Source organism: Artemia sp. Qi Xiang Cuo, chromosome 8 (genome assembly GCF_049724085.1).
Source record: "Artemia sp. Qi Xiang Cuo chromosome 8, ASM4972408v1, whole genome shotgun sequence".
Lineage (NCBI taxonomy): Eukaryota > Metazoa > Arthropoda > Branchiopoda > Anostraca > Artemiidae > Artemia > Artemia sp. Qi Xiang Cuo.
The window spans coordinates 49,785,518-49,799,472 of record NC_142801.1 but is presented as its reverse complement, the minus strand read 5'-3'; the positions used below and the strand labels follow the sequence as shown (position 1 = coordinate 49,799,472).

The window sequence follows — 13,955 nt, the reverse complement described above, 5'->3', positions numbered from 1 at the left end:
TGGCACCAAGCTACGACTTTATCCCAAAGAGGAACAAACTAATATCAATTGAAAATTCTCAATAGCCAATCGTTTTGAAAGATTCAACAAACGATATATTGAGTTTCCCAGTTGTAGAAGAAGGAATGCCGCAAGACGGTGCATTCGTTCTTGAGAAGTCACGTAGTCCAATCAAGATAAACGGGTTAATATGGACATTTATCTTGATGCTCAATTTAAGTAAGGAGTTATTATGAAAGAGGGGAGGTGGGTTATTCTGTAGGCGGGGGGGGCAGACGCATCAGAGAGTGCGTGTTAATGCCCAACTATCCCAACTCTCACTGTGCCCTCAAATGAATATAGAATGAGTTTTGGGGAAGGGGGAATGATATCGAATTCCTCTTGATTCCTGGAAAATTTTGGGTCTACGCCTTTATTTTTGGTGCTGGTGAGGGGAGGGGGGAGGAGAGGGGTAATAATACCCCTTCCATCGCCACAGTCTTTTTCTATGTAGCATATAACATTCACATACTCACAGCAAAGAGGTGGAAAAGGTGAGGAAGGGGGGTATCATAAGCCACTCCAGGAAATTTGTAGGGGGCAGGGGGCCTGCAATTGCTACAAGGAGCTTTGTTGTCAGTTGTTGGAAATGGTAATATTTCACTTTTACGATCTGCCAGGTTTCAATGTATTTAAACATATGTATACAGTCTATTTGAACATTAGATAGCCCTATTTTAGAGGTCGCGATGGCTTCAGCCGCGTAAAAGATCAAGAGTCGCACATAATTTCTTTTCCAATACTACCCCTTTCTGTCTGTCTGAAATTCTGTAGTGAAAATATTGGTATGGACTTATTCAACAAAACTGGTGTTCATCGGAAATTTTGACTAAATATTCCAATTTCGTCTAAAATTTTGATGATAATCCAACATTATAACTTGTCGGCAGAAAAACTGAAAAAGTGGAAGACTGCCAAACAATTTACGATTAGGCACATACAGTTTAACAGCAAGAAACCGGGGTTTGGCTTATGGGGCCGGTAACCCACATTATATCTTAGTTAGGCCTGGGTATGATCTGAAAAGAGGGTTGGAAATTAGATGAAATAAAAGAAAGTTTTTTTTTGCAACTGGAAGGAAGGAATAACACATTGAAACTAAAAACGAACAGAAAATATTCCGTATATGAGGGGGCTACTTCCTCTTCAATCCGTTGCTCTGTACGCTTAAGTTTGACTCTTCGTCACAGTTCTTCAAGAACGATCGCTGAAACACAAGGGGCGTTGCATTGTAACAAGTAGCTTTTTTAAAGTAGTGAAAAATTTTAGCGTAACGAGTGAAGGACTGATGAGGAGGCAGTTCCTCTCATATACGGAATAATTTATGTTTGTTATAAGTTTCAAAGTTGCACGTTACTTTCAGTTGAAAAAACCTGTTTTTTTTAAATGTATTTAAAAGATATTACTTTCGTCAATTTTTTTCATCCTTTCAATTATGTTCCTTTAGTTTTTACCGAAAAATTATTGGCTATTGAAAACTTTCAATTTGAGTAATGTTTGTTTCCTCCAACACTAACCTGTTGGAGGAGAGGTGGGGGCAGGAAGCGTTTGGGTGGCAACACCACACGCATTTGTGAAAGATGTTTTTTTATAAGTCTGGCTTCATTTGTCATTGCAATATATATTTGTTTTAGATTTTATTTGTTCTTTCGATGTAAATTCTGCTCATTTTAGTTCTAAATTTGCTTTATACGTTTCATGGAAAAACAAAGGTTTTAAACATTAAATTAGTATGGCCTTTAGCTTCGTATGTGAAGATGCATAGTAAAATCAGAAAGAAAATAGAGTTTGCTTATAAATAATTTGAAATTATACAAGTGAGTAATTTAATTGTCAAGTAAAGCTTTATGGTTGCTTACGAAATCTGGCTTCTTGCACCATGGAACACTGTGCAGGACACATTTGGCTGGGTGTTATGTTCCATAACTTTATAGTATAATTATGTAGATAATTTCGGAGACCACACTGCCTTTCCATGACGATAAAATAAAAGTTTAAAATAGGGATAAAATCCTTTTTAATAGACAGTGTATAGAAATTCACAAAAATACCAGGCGTCATCAGTAGTAAAACTACTCATCACTGTATATGTGACCGAAATATCTGGTATTTTTGTCAATTTCTATACACTGTCCATTAAAAAGGATTTCATCCCTATTTTGAACTTGTATTTTGTTAGTATAATTATGTTTATAAAGAAGCTGCTGCTGTCAAACATAGAAATGGGATGAAATTTTTGAAATACTTTTTTTTTAGAAAAACGAAAGGCCATCTCGATCTTTCAATTTTTTTTTTTTTAAGTAACCAAGTTGGATATAGTAAGTGACAATATTGGCCAATTCCTTGATCCCTTCCAGAGACAGGATGCTATCAACCGAGTGACGATGGTATTCCCCAGGGTATTCAATAAAATAATTCGGTACTGGTGCTTTATACGGGCCCACCGCTATATACTGTATCAAGGAAACCAGTCACGAAACCCGTCAAACGGGCTATTTGCAAGAGACCGCTACAGATAAATGATTGCAAAGCCGTGGTTTATCAATGAGTTACAATATTTAAACGATTGCTTTTTGGAGTTTAGGGGGGTGGAAGGTACCTGGGTTAGGTTAGGTTACGAATTTATTATATGCTATGCTTTCCCCTCCCCTCCCCCCCTAATGTGCAAATATATAGCCAAAATTTGTTTCTAAACTGTTATATTTTCAACCTATTTTATTTTATTTCATTAACATTAATCAAACTGACTTCTTCGCGGTGCCCGCATAATGCACGAGTACCAATAATTCTAAATTTCCAATGTTCTTTCACCGTTTTCGCTTATCTTTGCTGCCACCACTCTCGTATTTCTGGGCTGAAATACTTTCGTCAGTATTTTTTTTGCTTTCGCGCTTTTTAGGCTCTTTCTTTTGTTTCAATATAGACAAGCCTTGAGTTAACCCCTCTTATATTTCAGGTTCTCTTTTTAAACCCCGTCAGATACCTGAAACCCTTTCAACAAGATCCAGGCTTACAGATCTGCTCGAAAATGCAAAGGCCCAAGAAAAACAACCATTTGAAGAGTTCAAAAAATTCGATGGCAGGGTAATATTTTGTGTTTACGTTTTGCTTTAATTTAGTTTGTTTTTCTGGGGGCGGGAGATGAGATGTTGACTCATCACTATTAACTTCATATCTTCTTTTTCGACAAGGGATATTTAATATAATTAAGTGTACAAGTCTGTTCATTGCTTAGGTAGCGAAAATATCTGAGCTAGAACATTTATTTAATGTGCATTTTTGAGCTCCTTTTTCCCAAGTAACTCTCATTCAACGAAAACAGCAGTCCAATATTGAAGGCACTGAAAAGGTAATAGGCACTGAAGGCACTGAAATCTATTCTCTGAAAAGATAAGTCTCGGCCAATTAAAGTTTGAAGTTGCTCGGCTGCCTCGGAAATGAATGTTGATTTTATGTTTCGGAAAAAGTTAGATAATAACACATCACAAAAATAATTTTTTGTTCTACCTTGGATCATGGCCATTAACTTGATTACAATGTGGGTCAGAAGAAGATAGCTTTCAGAAATGGTTGCTAATGACCGTGTACAAGCTGTAGAGCAATTAGGAAGCAGATTGACTACAAAGACGCCTCTGTAAAGCTGTAGGCCCAAATTCTAGGCTGCTTTCTTGTACAGAAAGCGACATTATTGGTTTTAATGACATCCTCATAAGTTTCCAGAGAGCAAAACGTCCCTCAGTCCCACCCCCAAAAAACACTACATGATTAACAATCAATGGGTGTTTTAATCCCGGCTGAAAAAGAAAATGCAATAATGATCTGTGATGAAACAAATTTCGGGAATAATTAAGGAAAATTCGGTTTCCACATGGATAATCTCGACTATCATCAGTTTTGTGGAAGCCATGCAAAGGGTTCATGAAAGGGGCGCTCTTCTTGATCTGCACAAATTCTTTAGGGAAGTAACCGAAGTCCTTTGGAAAATAGGGAAAGAAAAAATAAAGATTGGACATTTTCAGTATTCAGCTGAAGTAGTGTTGTAACAAGTACATCACATTATCACTTAAGTATAAAGCATTGAGCAATTCCATAATTTCTACTTTATACATAATTTCTAGCACTGATTACATGAACAAAACGTACTTGAGTAGTGCTTGATATTTATGCTCATAATTTGCCCAATTACTTCTTGAAGGAATTTCCAAAGTATTCTAAAACTGATAACTAAGTTAAAGTTTGAATTTTTATTAATAAAGACTTAACCAGAGTAATAAATAATTCCTCAATTACCCGAGACTTTTGTTTAGTCACTAGAAGTTATATATTCAAAACTGAAATAATGAATAAAAAACAAACTACCGAGTGGTTCGGTTAAAACCTACTGGTTCTTCTTCTTTATTAACTACTGGGCCTTCGATTTGAGCATCGCAAAGTACCCGAACTTGAGATCTCAAGAGATTTTTCTGTGGAGAAAGAATAGAGCCTCCTGTGGAGAAGTCTTCGAATGGTGGCTGAAGTGGGAAAAACAATTGTACCTCCTGAAAACTTGGCTGAATTAATAACAACAAGCTCTAGCCGCTTGTCACTCAGGAACTGCAGAACTGCTATTTTTGACATTGTTTCCGGATCATCAAATCACTTTCATCCTCTGAAAACTCAAAGAATCCGTCGCCTGACAAGAAACATGGCTTCTCGTCGTCAAAATTGCCAAAACTCAGCCTTTTGGCACCCTCGACTGAAATGTTTACAGCTTGTTCATTTCAAATATCAGGAAAGATTATGTTCTTGAACATAGGTGTATTGCACGTTGAGAGAACATGAGAGAACCGTCTTTGTAGGTTTTAAAGGAAAGTAAAAATTCCCAGAAAGTTGAATCGTTGCTTTATATCATATACTCCTCCTGTTATTCTTACTATTTCTTCCCATTATTTTTGGATCCCTGACGAAACTAAAAAAAAGCACCACAATTTTGTAGAGCTTTAGCAAGAGTCTTTGCCAGGTGTATCACCCAGACAAGAATAATTGTAAAATTGTTCCAATACTTCTATTATACGCTTATTACAGTTTCATTTGAAATTTTGTTGGCTCAGAACAAAGTTTTTGTTTTTGTTTTAGCAGAATTTGATCAATCTCTGGGTAACAAGATAGAGTTGCAGAAATTGTTTTTTGTTTGCTGCTTTTGCCTTACCCTTATAGTAGGGGAAAGATACGGAAAAAAATGGTCGAACCAGGAAAAAATTGGTACAGAAATTATTTTTGCACCACTGTGTTCAGAAAAGAGAGTTCTACAACATATCAAAAAGCTAAATCTCCATCCTGTTGCGAAATTCCCTTTTTTTCACGTTTTTTGTTCATATATCAAAGGAATTCACAGACTCAGATAACGAGGAAACGTGGATAGAAAATTATTGTAATTATCGTTTCCCTTTTAAGATATGATTGTTTTTGGGCTAGTTTTTCAGAAACAAACTAAAAGTTTTAACCATTAGTCCTTTTTTATGTTTTGTTTTTGTTTTTTTATGAAGTAAAAAAAAAAAAAAAAAAAAGAAACAAATTAAAAAGGGGTATTTTTAGAATTGGAGCACGAATTTTTGGTTTATTTTTATCCATCTGAACAAATAGCCTACCGGCGTTCCGAATCCATTTCTTTTCCTACCGATCTTTATTGGTGACGACATTTTCAACCAGCTGGAAAGTCCCTTCTGATATTCACTTTCTGTTACACCATGCCTTGATCTTACACTCTTTTCAAAGTTGCTTCAGTCTGCTGAGCCTTGAAGAGCCACCTATCTGCAAAAAAGCTCCTCAGATGGAAAGTATTTTGGAGTCCGAGCTGAGGTTTAACACAGGTGCGTTTTTGTTTGTTTTTCTTGCCAATGCTTTTGTAACGTAACTACTAGGAAGCGGAAAGGAATCGGAGGAAGGAAATATAGAAAGGAAAGAAGACTCTACGCTCGTCCTACCTCTCTTTTCTGACACATATTTTATCAGCGCCATCTGTCTGTTGAAAACTTAAGTACAGCAAACAAGTCGCTAGAGTGCAGCACGGGCGACGCCGCTAGGCGGAACGAAAAAGCTATTTCTCTAGTGGAAGCGAGAGTACTATCGACTATCGCCGGTCCCTTTCGCAGATGTCAATGTCAGATTTCCCTGGTCAAGAATCCTTAAAGCACCCATGATACTCGACGCCGGCCCTCAATAAGATTGACAGTACATTTATTTTAGTAACCTATCTGAACTGGGGAGGGTTTAGGTACAGATTTTTCGGTTCAAAATCAGGGTTTTCGTTGTAACATTCACCGACAGCTCACTTATTCCCAGTTCTCTTTTTTAGATGGCTGAGACCGCAGTTTTATGTCCCCTTTGTCAACGTTCAGTAGACACCTCAGAATCGTCGGTACTGGCAGAAAAAGGAGCTACGGCGATCAATGAAGCTAGCAAAACGAGAGGTACCAGCATCTCTGTCGAGGCAGGGAACCAAGTCCATGTTGCTTGCAGAAAGACTTTCACAAACAAAATATACCTGTCGAAAATTGAGAATGAGAGACGACGAACCTTGCAAGAAAAGACAGAAGCAGAAAAAGTGGTACTCCGATCACGGACTCCCAAGTTTCAACTTCCAAGAGTGTTGCTTTTTCTGCACTACAAGGATAAATCTCAACACTACCCACAGAAAAGGACACGAGTGGTACAAGGTTCGGACTAAAGACTTTGAAGAGAGTATAAAGGCAGTGTACAAATGCCGTGATGACGATTGGTCAAATAACGTTTTTTATCGAATACGTGCGGTGTCAGACCAGCATGCAGTTGATACCATTTATCACACAGCCTGTTCTTCTTTGTTGCGATTAAATAAGAGCCTTCCAACCAGATTTGCGACGCAGGAATTTTTTGGAATACTCGAAGATACTGAGCCAGATAAAAAACGTCCAAAAAGGGGGAGGCCGGGTCACGATGAAAGATATCAGGCGTTTTTGAAGCTGGCTAATTTTTTCGAAGAAAATGACGAAGAACAGTATACAGCCAGTGAATTTGTTGTTAAAATGGGAGAGCTTTTGAATGAGACGGACCTTAAACCGTACTCTAATAAGTACTTGAAGAGCAAGCTTCTGGAATATTTCAGTGACCAGCTAGTATTTGCAACTATTGACGGTAAGGCTGACGTGGTGACATTCAAAGTAAAAGCATCAGCGATACTCCAGAACTTTTATTACTTGGACAAAACCGATAACGAAGAGAGTGAGAAAATCAAGCTTATTAGAGCAGCAGCAAAGATTATCAAAAGTGATATCAAAGGACTGCCAGCACAGAAGGAATCATATATGACCGCAAAGCAGATTTCTTCTGGAGAACAGCTAGAAGGCTCTCTACCTAATAGCCTAATGGTATTCTTAGATGAAATATTCGTTGGAACCGATATTTCCTTCAAAGTGCTTGCCATTGGCAATTCCATCGTTCAAGCTGCTCGCCCGCGTGCCCTCATTTGTCCACTGCAACTAGGCTTAGCAGTGCAACTGGATCACCATTTCAAGTCCAGATTTCTTATTGACGCTTTACACAGCCATGGATTCTGCTCCTCCTATGGTGAAGTCCAGAAATTTAAACGCTGTGCATCAGTCCATGATGAATCTAGCCTTGCAGGAGCTACCTCCGCACATGCTGTGCAGCATGTAGCTGATAATGCAGATCACGATGTTTGCACGATGGACGGAAGAAACACTTTGCATGGGATGGCTCTGCTAGCAACAGTCACGTCTCCTCTCATTAACAGCCGATCTCCCATTCCGAGAGTTGAAGTTTCATTAGATGAAGTAGCCCAAAAAGGAAAAATTTCCAACTGCCCTTACCGCTTAAGTGAGACAGTGCTTTCAAAGGTGCAATATGAGAAGATCCCTGGCAAAAATGTCAACGACCCGTATGCCTCACTCGATCAACTCTGGTTAGCTACCGGGTTCCTGAATGTCCCAAGGCCGAGCTGGAATGGATTCATGCAGTCAGTTTTCTCTAACCAAATACATCATGAAACGGGAAACCTTCGCAGCAAGGCAAGCGTCTTGTTTTTGCCCATGATTGACCTCCAGTCTAGCAACGAATCCTACCTTTACTCAACCTTGCGCTTTGTAGCTTCGCAAGGCAGAACCTACGGATTCACACCCGTTCTCACATTTGACCAGCCGCTCTGGTGGAAGTCTATGAAGATCCTCAAGTCCGACACGACGAATGAGCTGAGTAGTATTGTTTTCAAGTTAGGCGGTTTTCATTTGATGATGAGTTTCGTCGGATGCATAGGATACCTCATGCAAGGTTCTGATCTGAAAGAGGTTCTGGAATTGGTATACGCGACTGGTGCAGTGCCGCACATTCTTTCTGGAAAAGCGATTTCTAGAGCTTTTCGAGCTCACATTCTCTTGAGCTCGGCCATATATGCTCATCTCCTCGAATAAGAGCAAGCGACATTGACGTCTCTAGACATGTCTACTGTCTTCGCCAACTTACTGGCTGGAGACCTCCCACCCGAAGATTTCAGTCATGATCCCCAGCTCAAGCAACTTGAAAACTTTCTCAAGCAGAGACGCCAAGACCTGCTGACTCAGGGAACTGTGAAGCTCTGGTTTCAGTATCTTGATATGGTTGGGATACTGCTTAAGTTCATACGTGCCGAGAGACTAGGCTTGTGGGATTTGCACCTACAATCTGCAGTAGATATGCTCCCGTTTCTAGCAGCATCTGGACATAACCTCTATGTCAAGTCAGTCTGGATATACCAGCAAGAGATGGCTAAGCTTCAAACTAGTCACCCACCAATCTTCGAAGCATTTGAACAGGGAGGTCACACCATTAGAAGATCAGAGCGACGCTGGGCTGGGCTCTCGGCAGATCTTGTCATCGAGCAGGAGTATATGAGAAGTATGAAAACATTGGGCGGTCTTACACCTGGAGGTGGGATGACAGAACAGCAGAAAGCAATTTGGGTTCTGTCAAGACCAGCATGCCTGGAGATCAACCTCTTGATGCAAAATTTGACAAAAATTGGTTACTCGACAAGTGAGCAGCACCGCGACATGAGTTCTAGTAGAAAGGAGCGTGACTTCGACGATACCCAGAAGCTCGTCGGATACTTTGGAGAATCTTCGCCGTTCAGAGGTGACAATCAGCTTAGAAACATTGCCAACGCCATAACTGCTTCCCAAGATGTTAATGTTGACGAGGCCAATGTGGCTGGAAAGTTGATTCTAGGTAAGATGATGGGAAAAACCTTGAAGGAGCAAGTCTTCATGAAAAAAGACCAAGTGACCCTAATGAATACCAAAAAGGTGGGGTCCTCTGTGGTAGCGCATATAGATCCGGCGCTCCTTTTCCAGCAGTTTATAATAGTAGCCCAACGAACTGACCTCCGAGAAGAATACTTCAAGTACAAACTTTGTACGATTCCTCCTTCTCTTTTCGAAAGCGATGGCCTTATGAGAAAAGCAAAGAAGCCAGAGCTTGCAAAAGCGATCTTTCAGGCTTGCGGGATTGAGACTCAGTCATCCTCAAGACCTGCTTCTGCGTGTAACATTGTCTTGGATGGTGGTTCTCTTCTACATCGACTTCCATGGAAGGTAGGGGCAACCTTCAAGGTCATCTTTGCTTTATAAGTCCATTGCGTTCAAACAAGGTATCCTAGTGCGATCGTGGTTCTTGACAGATATAAAGTTGGTCCAGCAATCAAAGATGCTATCCCTTTACGTCGAGCAAGGATGGTTGGCCGCCAAGTCTTTTTCACCGAAGAGATGACCCTCTGCATGAAGAAAGAATAGTTTCTTTCATGTAAGACAAACAAAGGACGTTTCCTGAAGCTGCTCGGCAACCATTTGGAAGCCGTTGGTTTCCGAATTTTCCACTCGGAAGGAGACGCCAACGTTCTGATTGTAGAAAAAGCCGTAGAAGCTGCTAGTCTTACAGACACAATCGTGGTTGCTGATGATACTGACATCTTGGTTCTTCTGATCAGTCGATCAGATTCGCGTTCCGGGCGTTTATATTTCTCATCTGAAGCTAAATTTGGCGGTACTAGTTCAGCTTGGGATATTGGTGAGATGAAGCAGAAGCTAGGAACAGATGTCTGCAATCTGATACCGTTCTGTCATGCCGTGCTGGGTTGTGACACAACCTCTCACCTTTACGGAATAGGAAATGGCAAAGCCGTTCAGCTGCTACTTTCCAACAAGAGTTTCAGGGACAGCGCTGCTATATTTGGCGACAAGCTCGCATCTCTTGACGATATTGTGGCAGCAGGAGAGCGAGCATTGTTGATACTGTACGGTTGCCCTGATGTTTCGAACCTGGACACTGCCAGAAAGCTAATCTTTCACAGAAAAGTGAGCATTGCCACCACTTTCGTACATCCACAAGAACTGCCACCAAGTCAGGCAGCAGCGAAGTACCACTCGCTATGTGTCTACTGTCAAGTTCAAATCTGGTACGGGAACACAGTAGACCCTTTACGCCTGGGATGGAAACTGCAGGATAACGAAGTTTTTGTGCCAATAAAAATAGATCTCCCTGCCGCTCCGTCTCAGCTGCTGAAAATTATCAAATGCTCGTGTCGTATTGACGGCTGTGATAGTGAAAAGTGTACCTGTAAGAAAAACGGACTTGAGTGTACTATAGCCTGCCGTACCTGTAAGGGAAGCTCGTGCAACAATTCGAAGTTTCAAGAAGAAGAACTTAGTGAAGAAGAATAACAGTTAACTGTGATAATGAAAAATCTAGTTCCTACATTTTGATGATGTGCAATTTTTATATATTTGAAAAATAAGATAAAAGCTTTTCTCTGAACACAATAAGTTAGAACCTACCTTGTCTCATGGTGTTTGGCGCTGAGGTGTTTCGTCATTCCTGTTTATTGTTGTTAAGTCTTTTTTTTCTAAGCCTTTCGTTTGCATAGCCAAATAGACTACAAGAACGACAAACTCATTCCGTAGTAGACCTTGATAAACGCTGGTAAGAGTTTTTTCCCCAAAGACACAGTTTTTTTCCCCCTTTTTTTTTTGCTGATAAATATTTTTCTTTTGGTCAGGTAACGAAATGAGTATCAGAAATGAATCCAAAGCCAAAAGCTGATCTAAAAAGATGTGTAAAACATTATAGTTTATGTTTTTAATTTTTTCCCGGTTTTTGAGAAAATAAATAAAAAAAACATTAAAAAAAAACAATTTGGCATCGAGCTAGAGATTTAGATTTTTGATATGTTGTTAAGCATTTTTTTCCGGTCCGGATGGTGAAGAAACCATTTCTGTACCAATTTATTCCTGGTCAAAACTTATTTTTCTCCTACTATTAGCTTATCATCAAAAAGCAAACCGTCAAGATCAGAAGACAAATGCAAAGTTTGGCCTACTGTCATAAAATCAATTATTTTAGGTAATTGGTATTTTGGTATTTTAAGTAAATCAATCTATTATTTCTCTAAAAACTGTACATTTAACTATTTAAAAAAGAGGGTATTGCACTTTGACATAATCAGTACCTACGCTTAGATTTTTGTGAAAGTTGATTGTTGCATTTACATTGGCCCTTTATGACATTGCCCGGGCAGTTTTTACATACAGCTTCTACGGATCCATCCGAGTCTCTCATCCCTAGACCTAGAATGTTATAAAACTTTTCTGGTAGTTTCAGAGATGCTATATTATTGCAGATTCGAATTTCCTTTCTGCTTTGGAGTTGCTGCTATAGCTGTTAAAGTTTTAGTTTCGAATTTCCTGATAATTGTTAGAAATCGACTTTATGGTATTGCGTACTTGATTATCTCAAGGTCTCTCTGGTATTTGGGGGCTTCAAGTACCTAGCTATTTTGCGTAAATAGTAAGTATTAAATACTTAAGAAATTTGTCTTTAAGTAAAACCCAAGCACTGCATATTAGTACTTAAATAATAATTTATGTATTATTCCTTGAAGTATTTCCTAAGTTGGGAAGAAAACCATTTACTTCCGCTCAGTGTTGGAAATCCCAATACTGGACGGAAATAAAGAGTTTTCAGAATAGTTAGGTCATGTTTGTTCCGTTCTTTAAGCATGATTTGAAAATTGATCGTTTTTAAGGCAAATAGCAGGACTTCTTACTTTTTTCAGTTTGATTTTCTTTACTGGAAGCTTCTAAAACTGTCACTTTCGATGCTTAAACTTCTTAGCTTAACACTTTTTTTCCTTTCATGTCACATTTGTTTGTTTTTTTTTGTTCGAAATGAATATTTACAAAGTAATATTCTGTTGGGACACTAAAGTGATTATATTGATAATGAAATATTATTTTATGATAAATAAATCTTGAATTTTACCCCAGATTTAAAGGTTGGATTTCAAATAACTTGTTCACGACTTTGTTATCAGACTGGAGACTGTAACTGGCAGAGAGTAAGGCGCGGAAAAGACAATTCTAAGAGCTCACGGCCACTCGATTGCCGGTAGCACGGTATTGTTGTGGGCAAGTACAACAGAAAAATGTGTCATTGGCTGAAGTCGGGATCTGGGATTCGCTGCTTTAATTTTCGGTAAAAAAAAAAAATATTGGCACTGAAAATAAATTTTCATGCTTGTACCAGAATAGGGGAAGGGGGAACAGACCAATAGCACAAAGGTTACGACCAGTCGATGGCCGGTACCTGTGGGTTGCTATAGATAAGCACCATAGAGAAGCCCATTGCTGGTTAAACCTGGGATCTAGGATTCGGTGTTTTATATATTGTTCAAGAAATGATTGTTTGTGCGGATGTTTTTTTTTTTTATGCTGGTACAATTATTTTTCTTTTCAAGTTGAAACAAAACTATGTAATTCTGGATCCATAAAATACTATAACCGGAAAAAAAGAAGAAAGAACAAAGCCCTTAAATAACAAGAGATTTAATGCGGAACTTTATCTTTTCTGGGTCGCTAGCGAATAAGTTTTATGTAAAACTCGTTGTTCGAGCTGTACACATCTCCAGCGATTTCTACAGAATTACCCACTAATGTAGCTATAGATGCAATATCAAACAGTTCGTGATAACGAACTGTAAGTAAGGAGCGACCCGGCTCAATGGTAACCGAAACTCTAGAAAACGGGTTTTCGATACCAATTGATACATCAAAAGAATCAGATTTTAATGCTGATTTCAAATATATAATTTTCATCAAGTTTAGTCCCACCCATCAAAAGTTACGCGCCTGAGAAAATTTGGCTGATTTTCGAAAAAAGGGATAAAGACCCTCTAAAAGCTATAGAATCTTAATGAAAATCACACCATCAGATTCAGCGTATCAGAGAAACCCTAGAGTAGAGGTTTCAAGCACCTATTTGCAAAAATGTGGAATTTTGCATTTTTTGCCAGAAGGAAAATCACGGATGTGTGTTTATTTGTTAGTTTTTGTTTTTGATTTTGTTTTCCCAGGGGTGATTGTATCGACCCATTGGTCCTATAATATCGTGGGAGGACTCATTGGAACTGAAATTTAAAGTTCTAGTGCCCTTTTTAAGTGACAAAAAAAATGGAGGGCAACTAGGCCCCCTCCCACCTTCATTTTTTCCCCAAAGTCACCTGATCAAAATTTTGAGATAGCCATTTTGTTCAGCATGGTTGAAAATATGATAACTATGTCCTTTAGGATGACTTAATCCCCCGAAGTCCCCGGGGGGAGGGCTGAAAGTTATGAACTTTACCCAATATTAACATATACTATGGGTTATTAGGAAGTATACAGACGTTTTCAACGGGGATTTTTTCTGGTAGTCGGGGGGTGGTTGGGGCGGGGGTTATTTGGGAAGATCTTTCCATGAAAGAAGTTTTCATGGGGGAAGGGACATTGCTATGAAGGGGATGCCGGATTTCCCAGTATTATTGAAAAAAAGATCAGAAATTAAATATAAAAAAAACAAGTTTTTCAACTGAAAAT

At 39.1% G+C, this 13,955-nt stretch overlaps 1 protein-coding gene across 4 annotated transcripts in view; it reads left to right on the top strand.

Moving 5' to 3' along the window:
• Sin1 (SAPK-interacting protein 1) overlaps positions 1-13,955 on the top strand; it is a 109,988-nt gene that overhangs the window by 81,557 nt on the left and 14,476 nt on the right. For all 4 annotated transcript variants that reach the window (XM_089093524.1, XM_089093523.1, XM_089093525.1 and 1 more), the window contains one exon: positions 2,996-3,123. In XM_089093524.1, the coding sequence (XP_088949650.1) occupies positions 2,996-3,123 (128 nt within the window). The remainder of the gene's footprint in view (positions 1-2,995; positions 3,124-13,955) is intronic.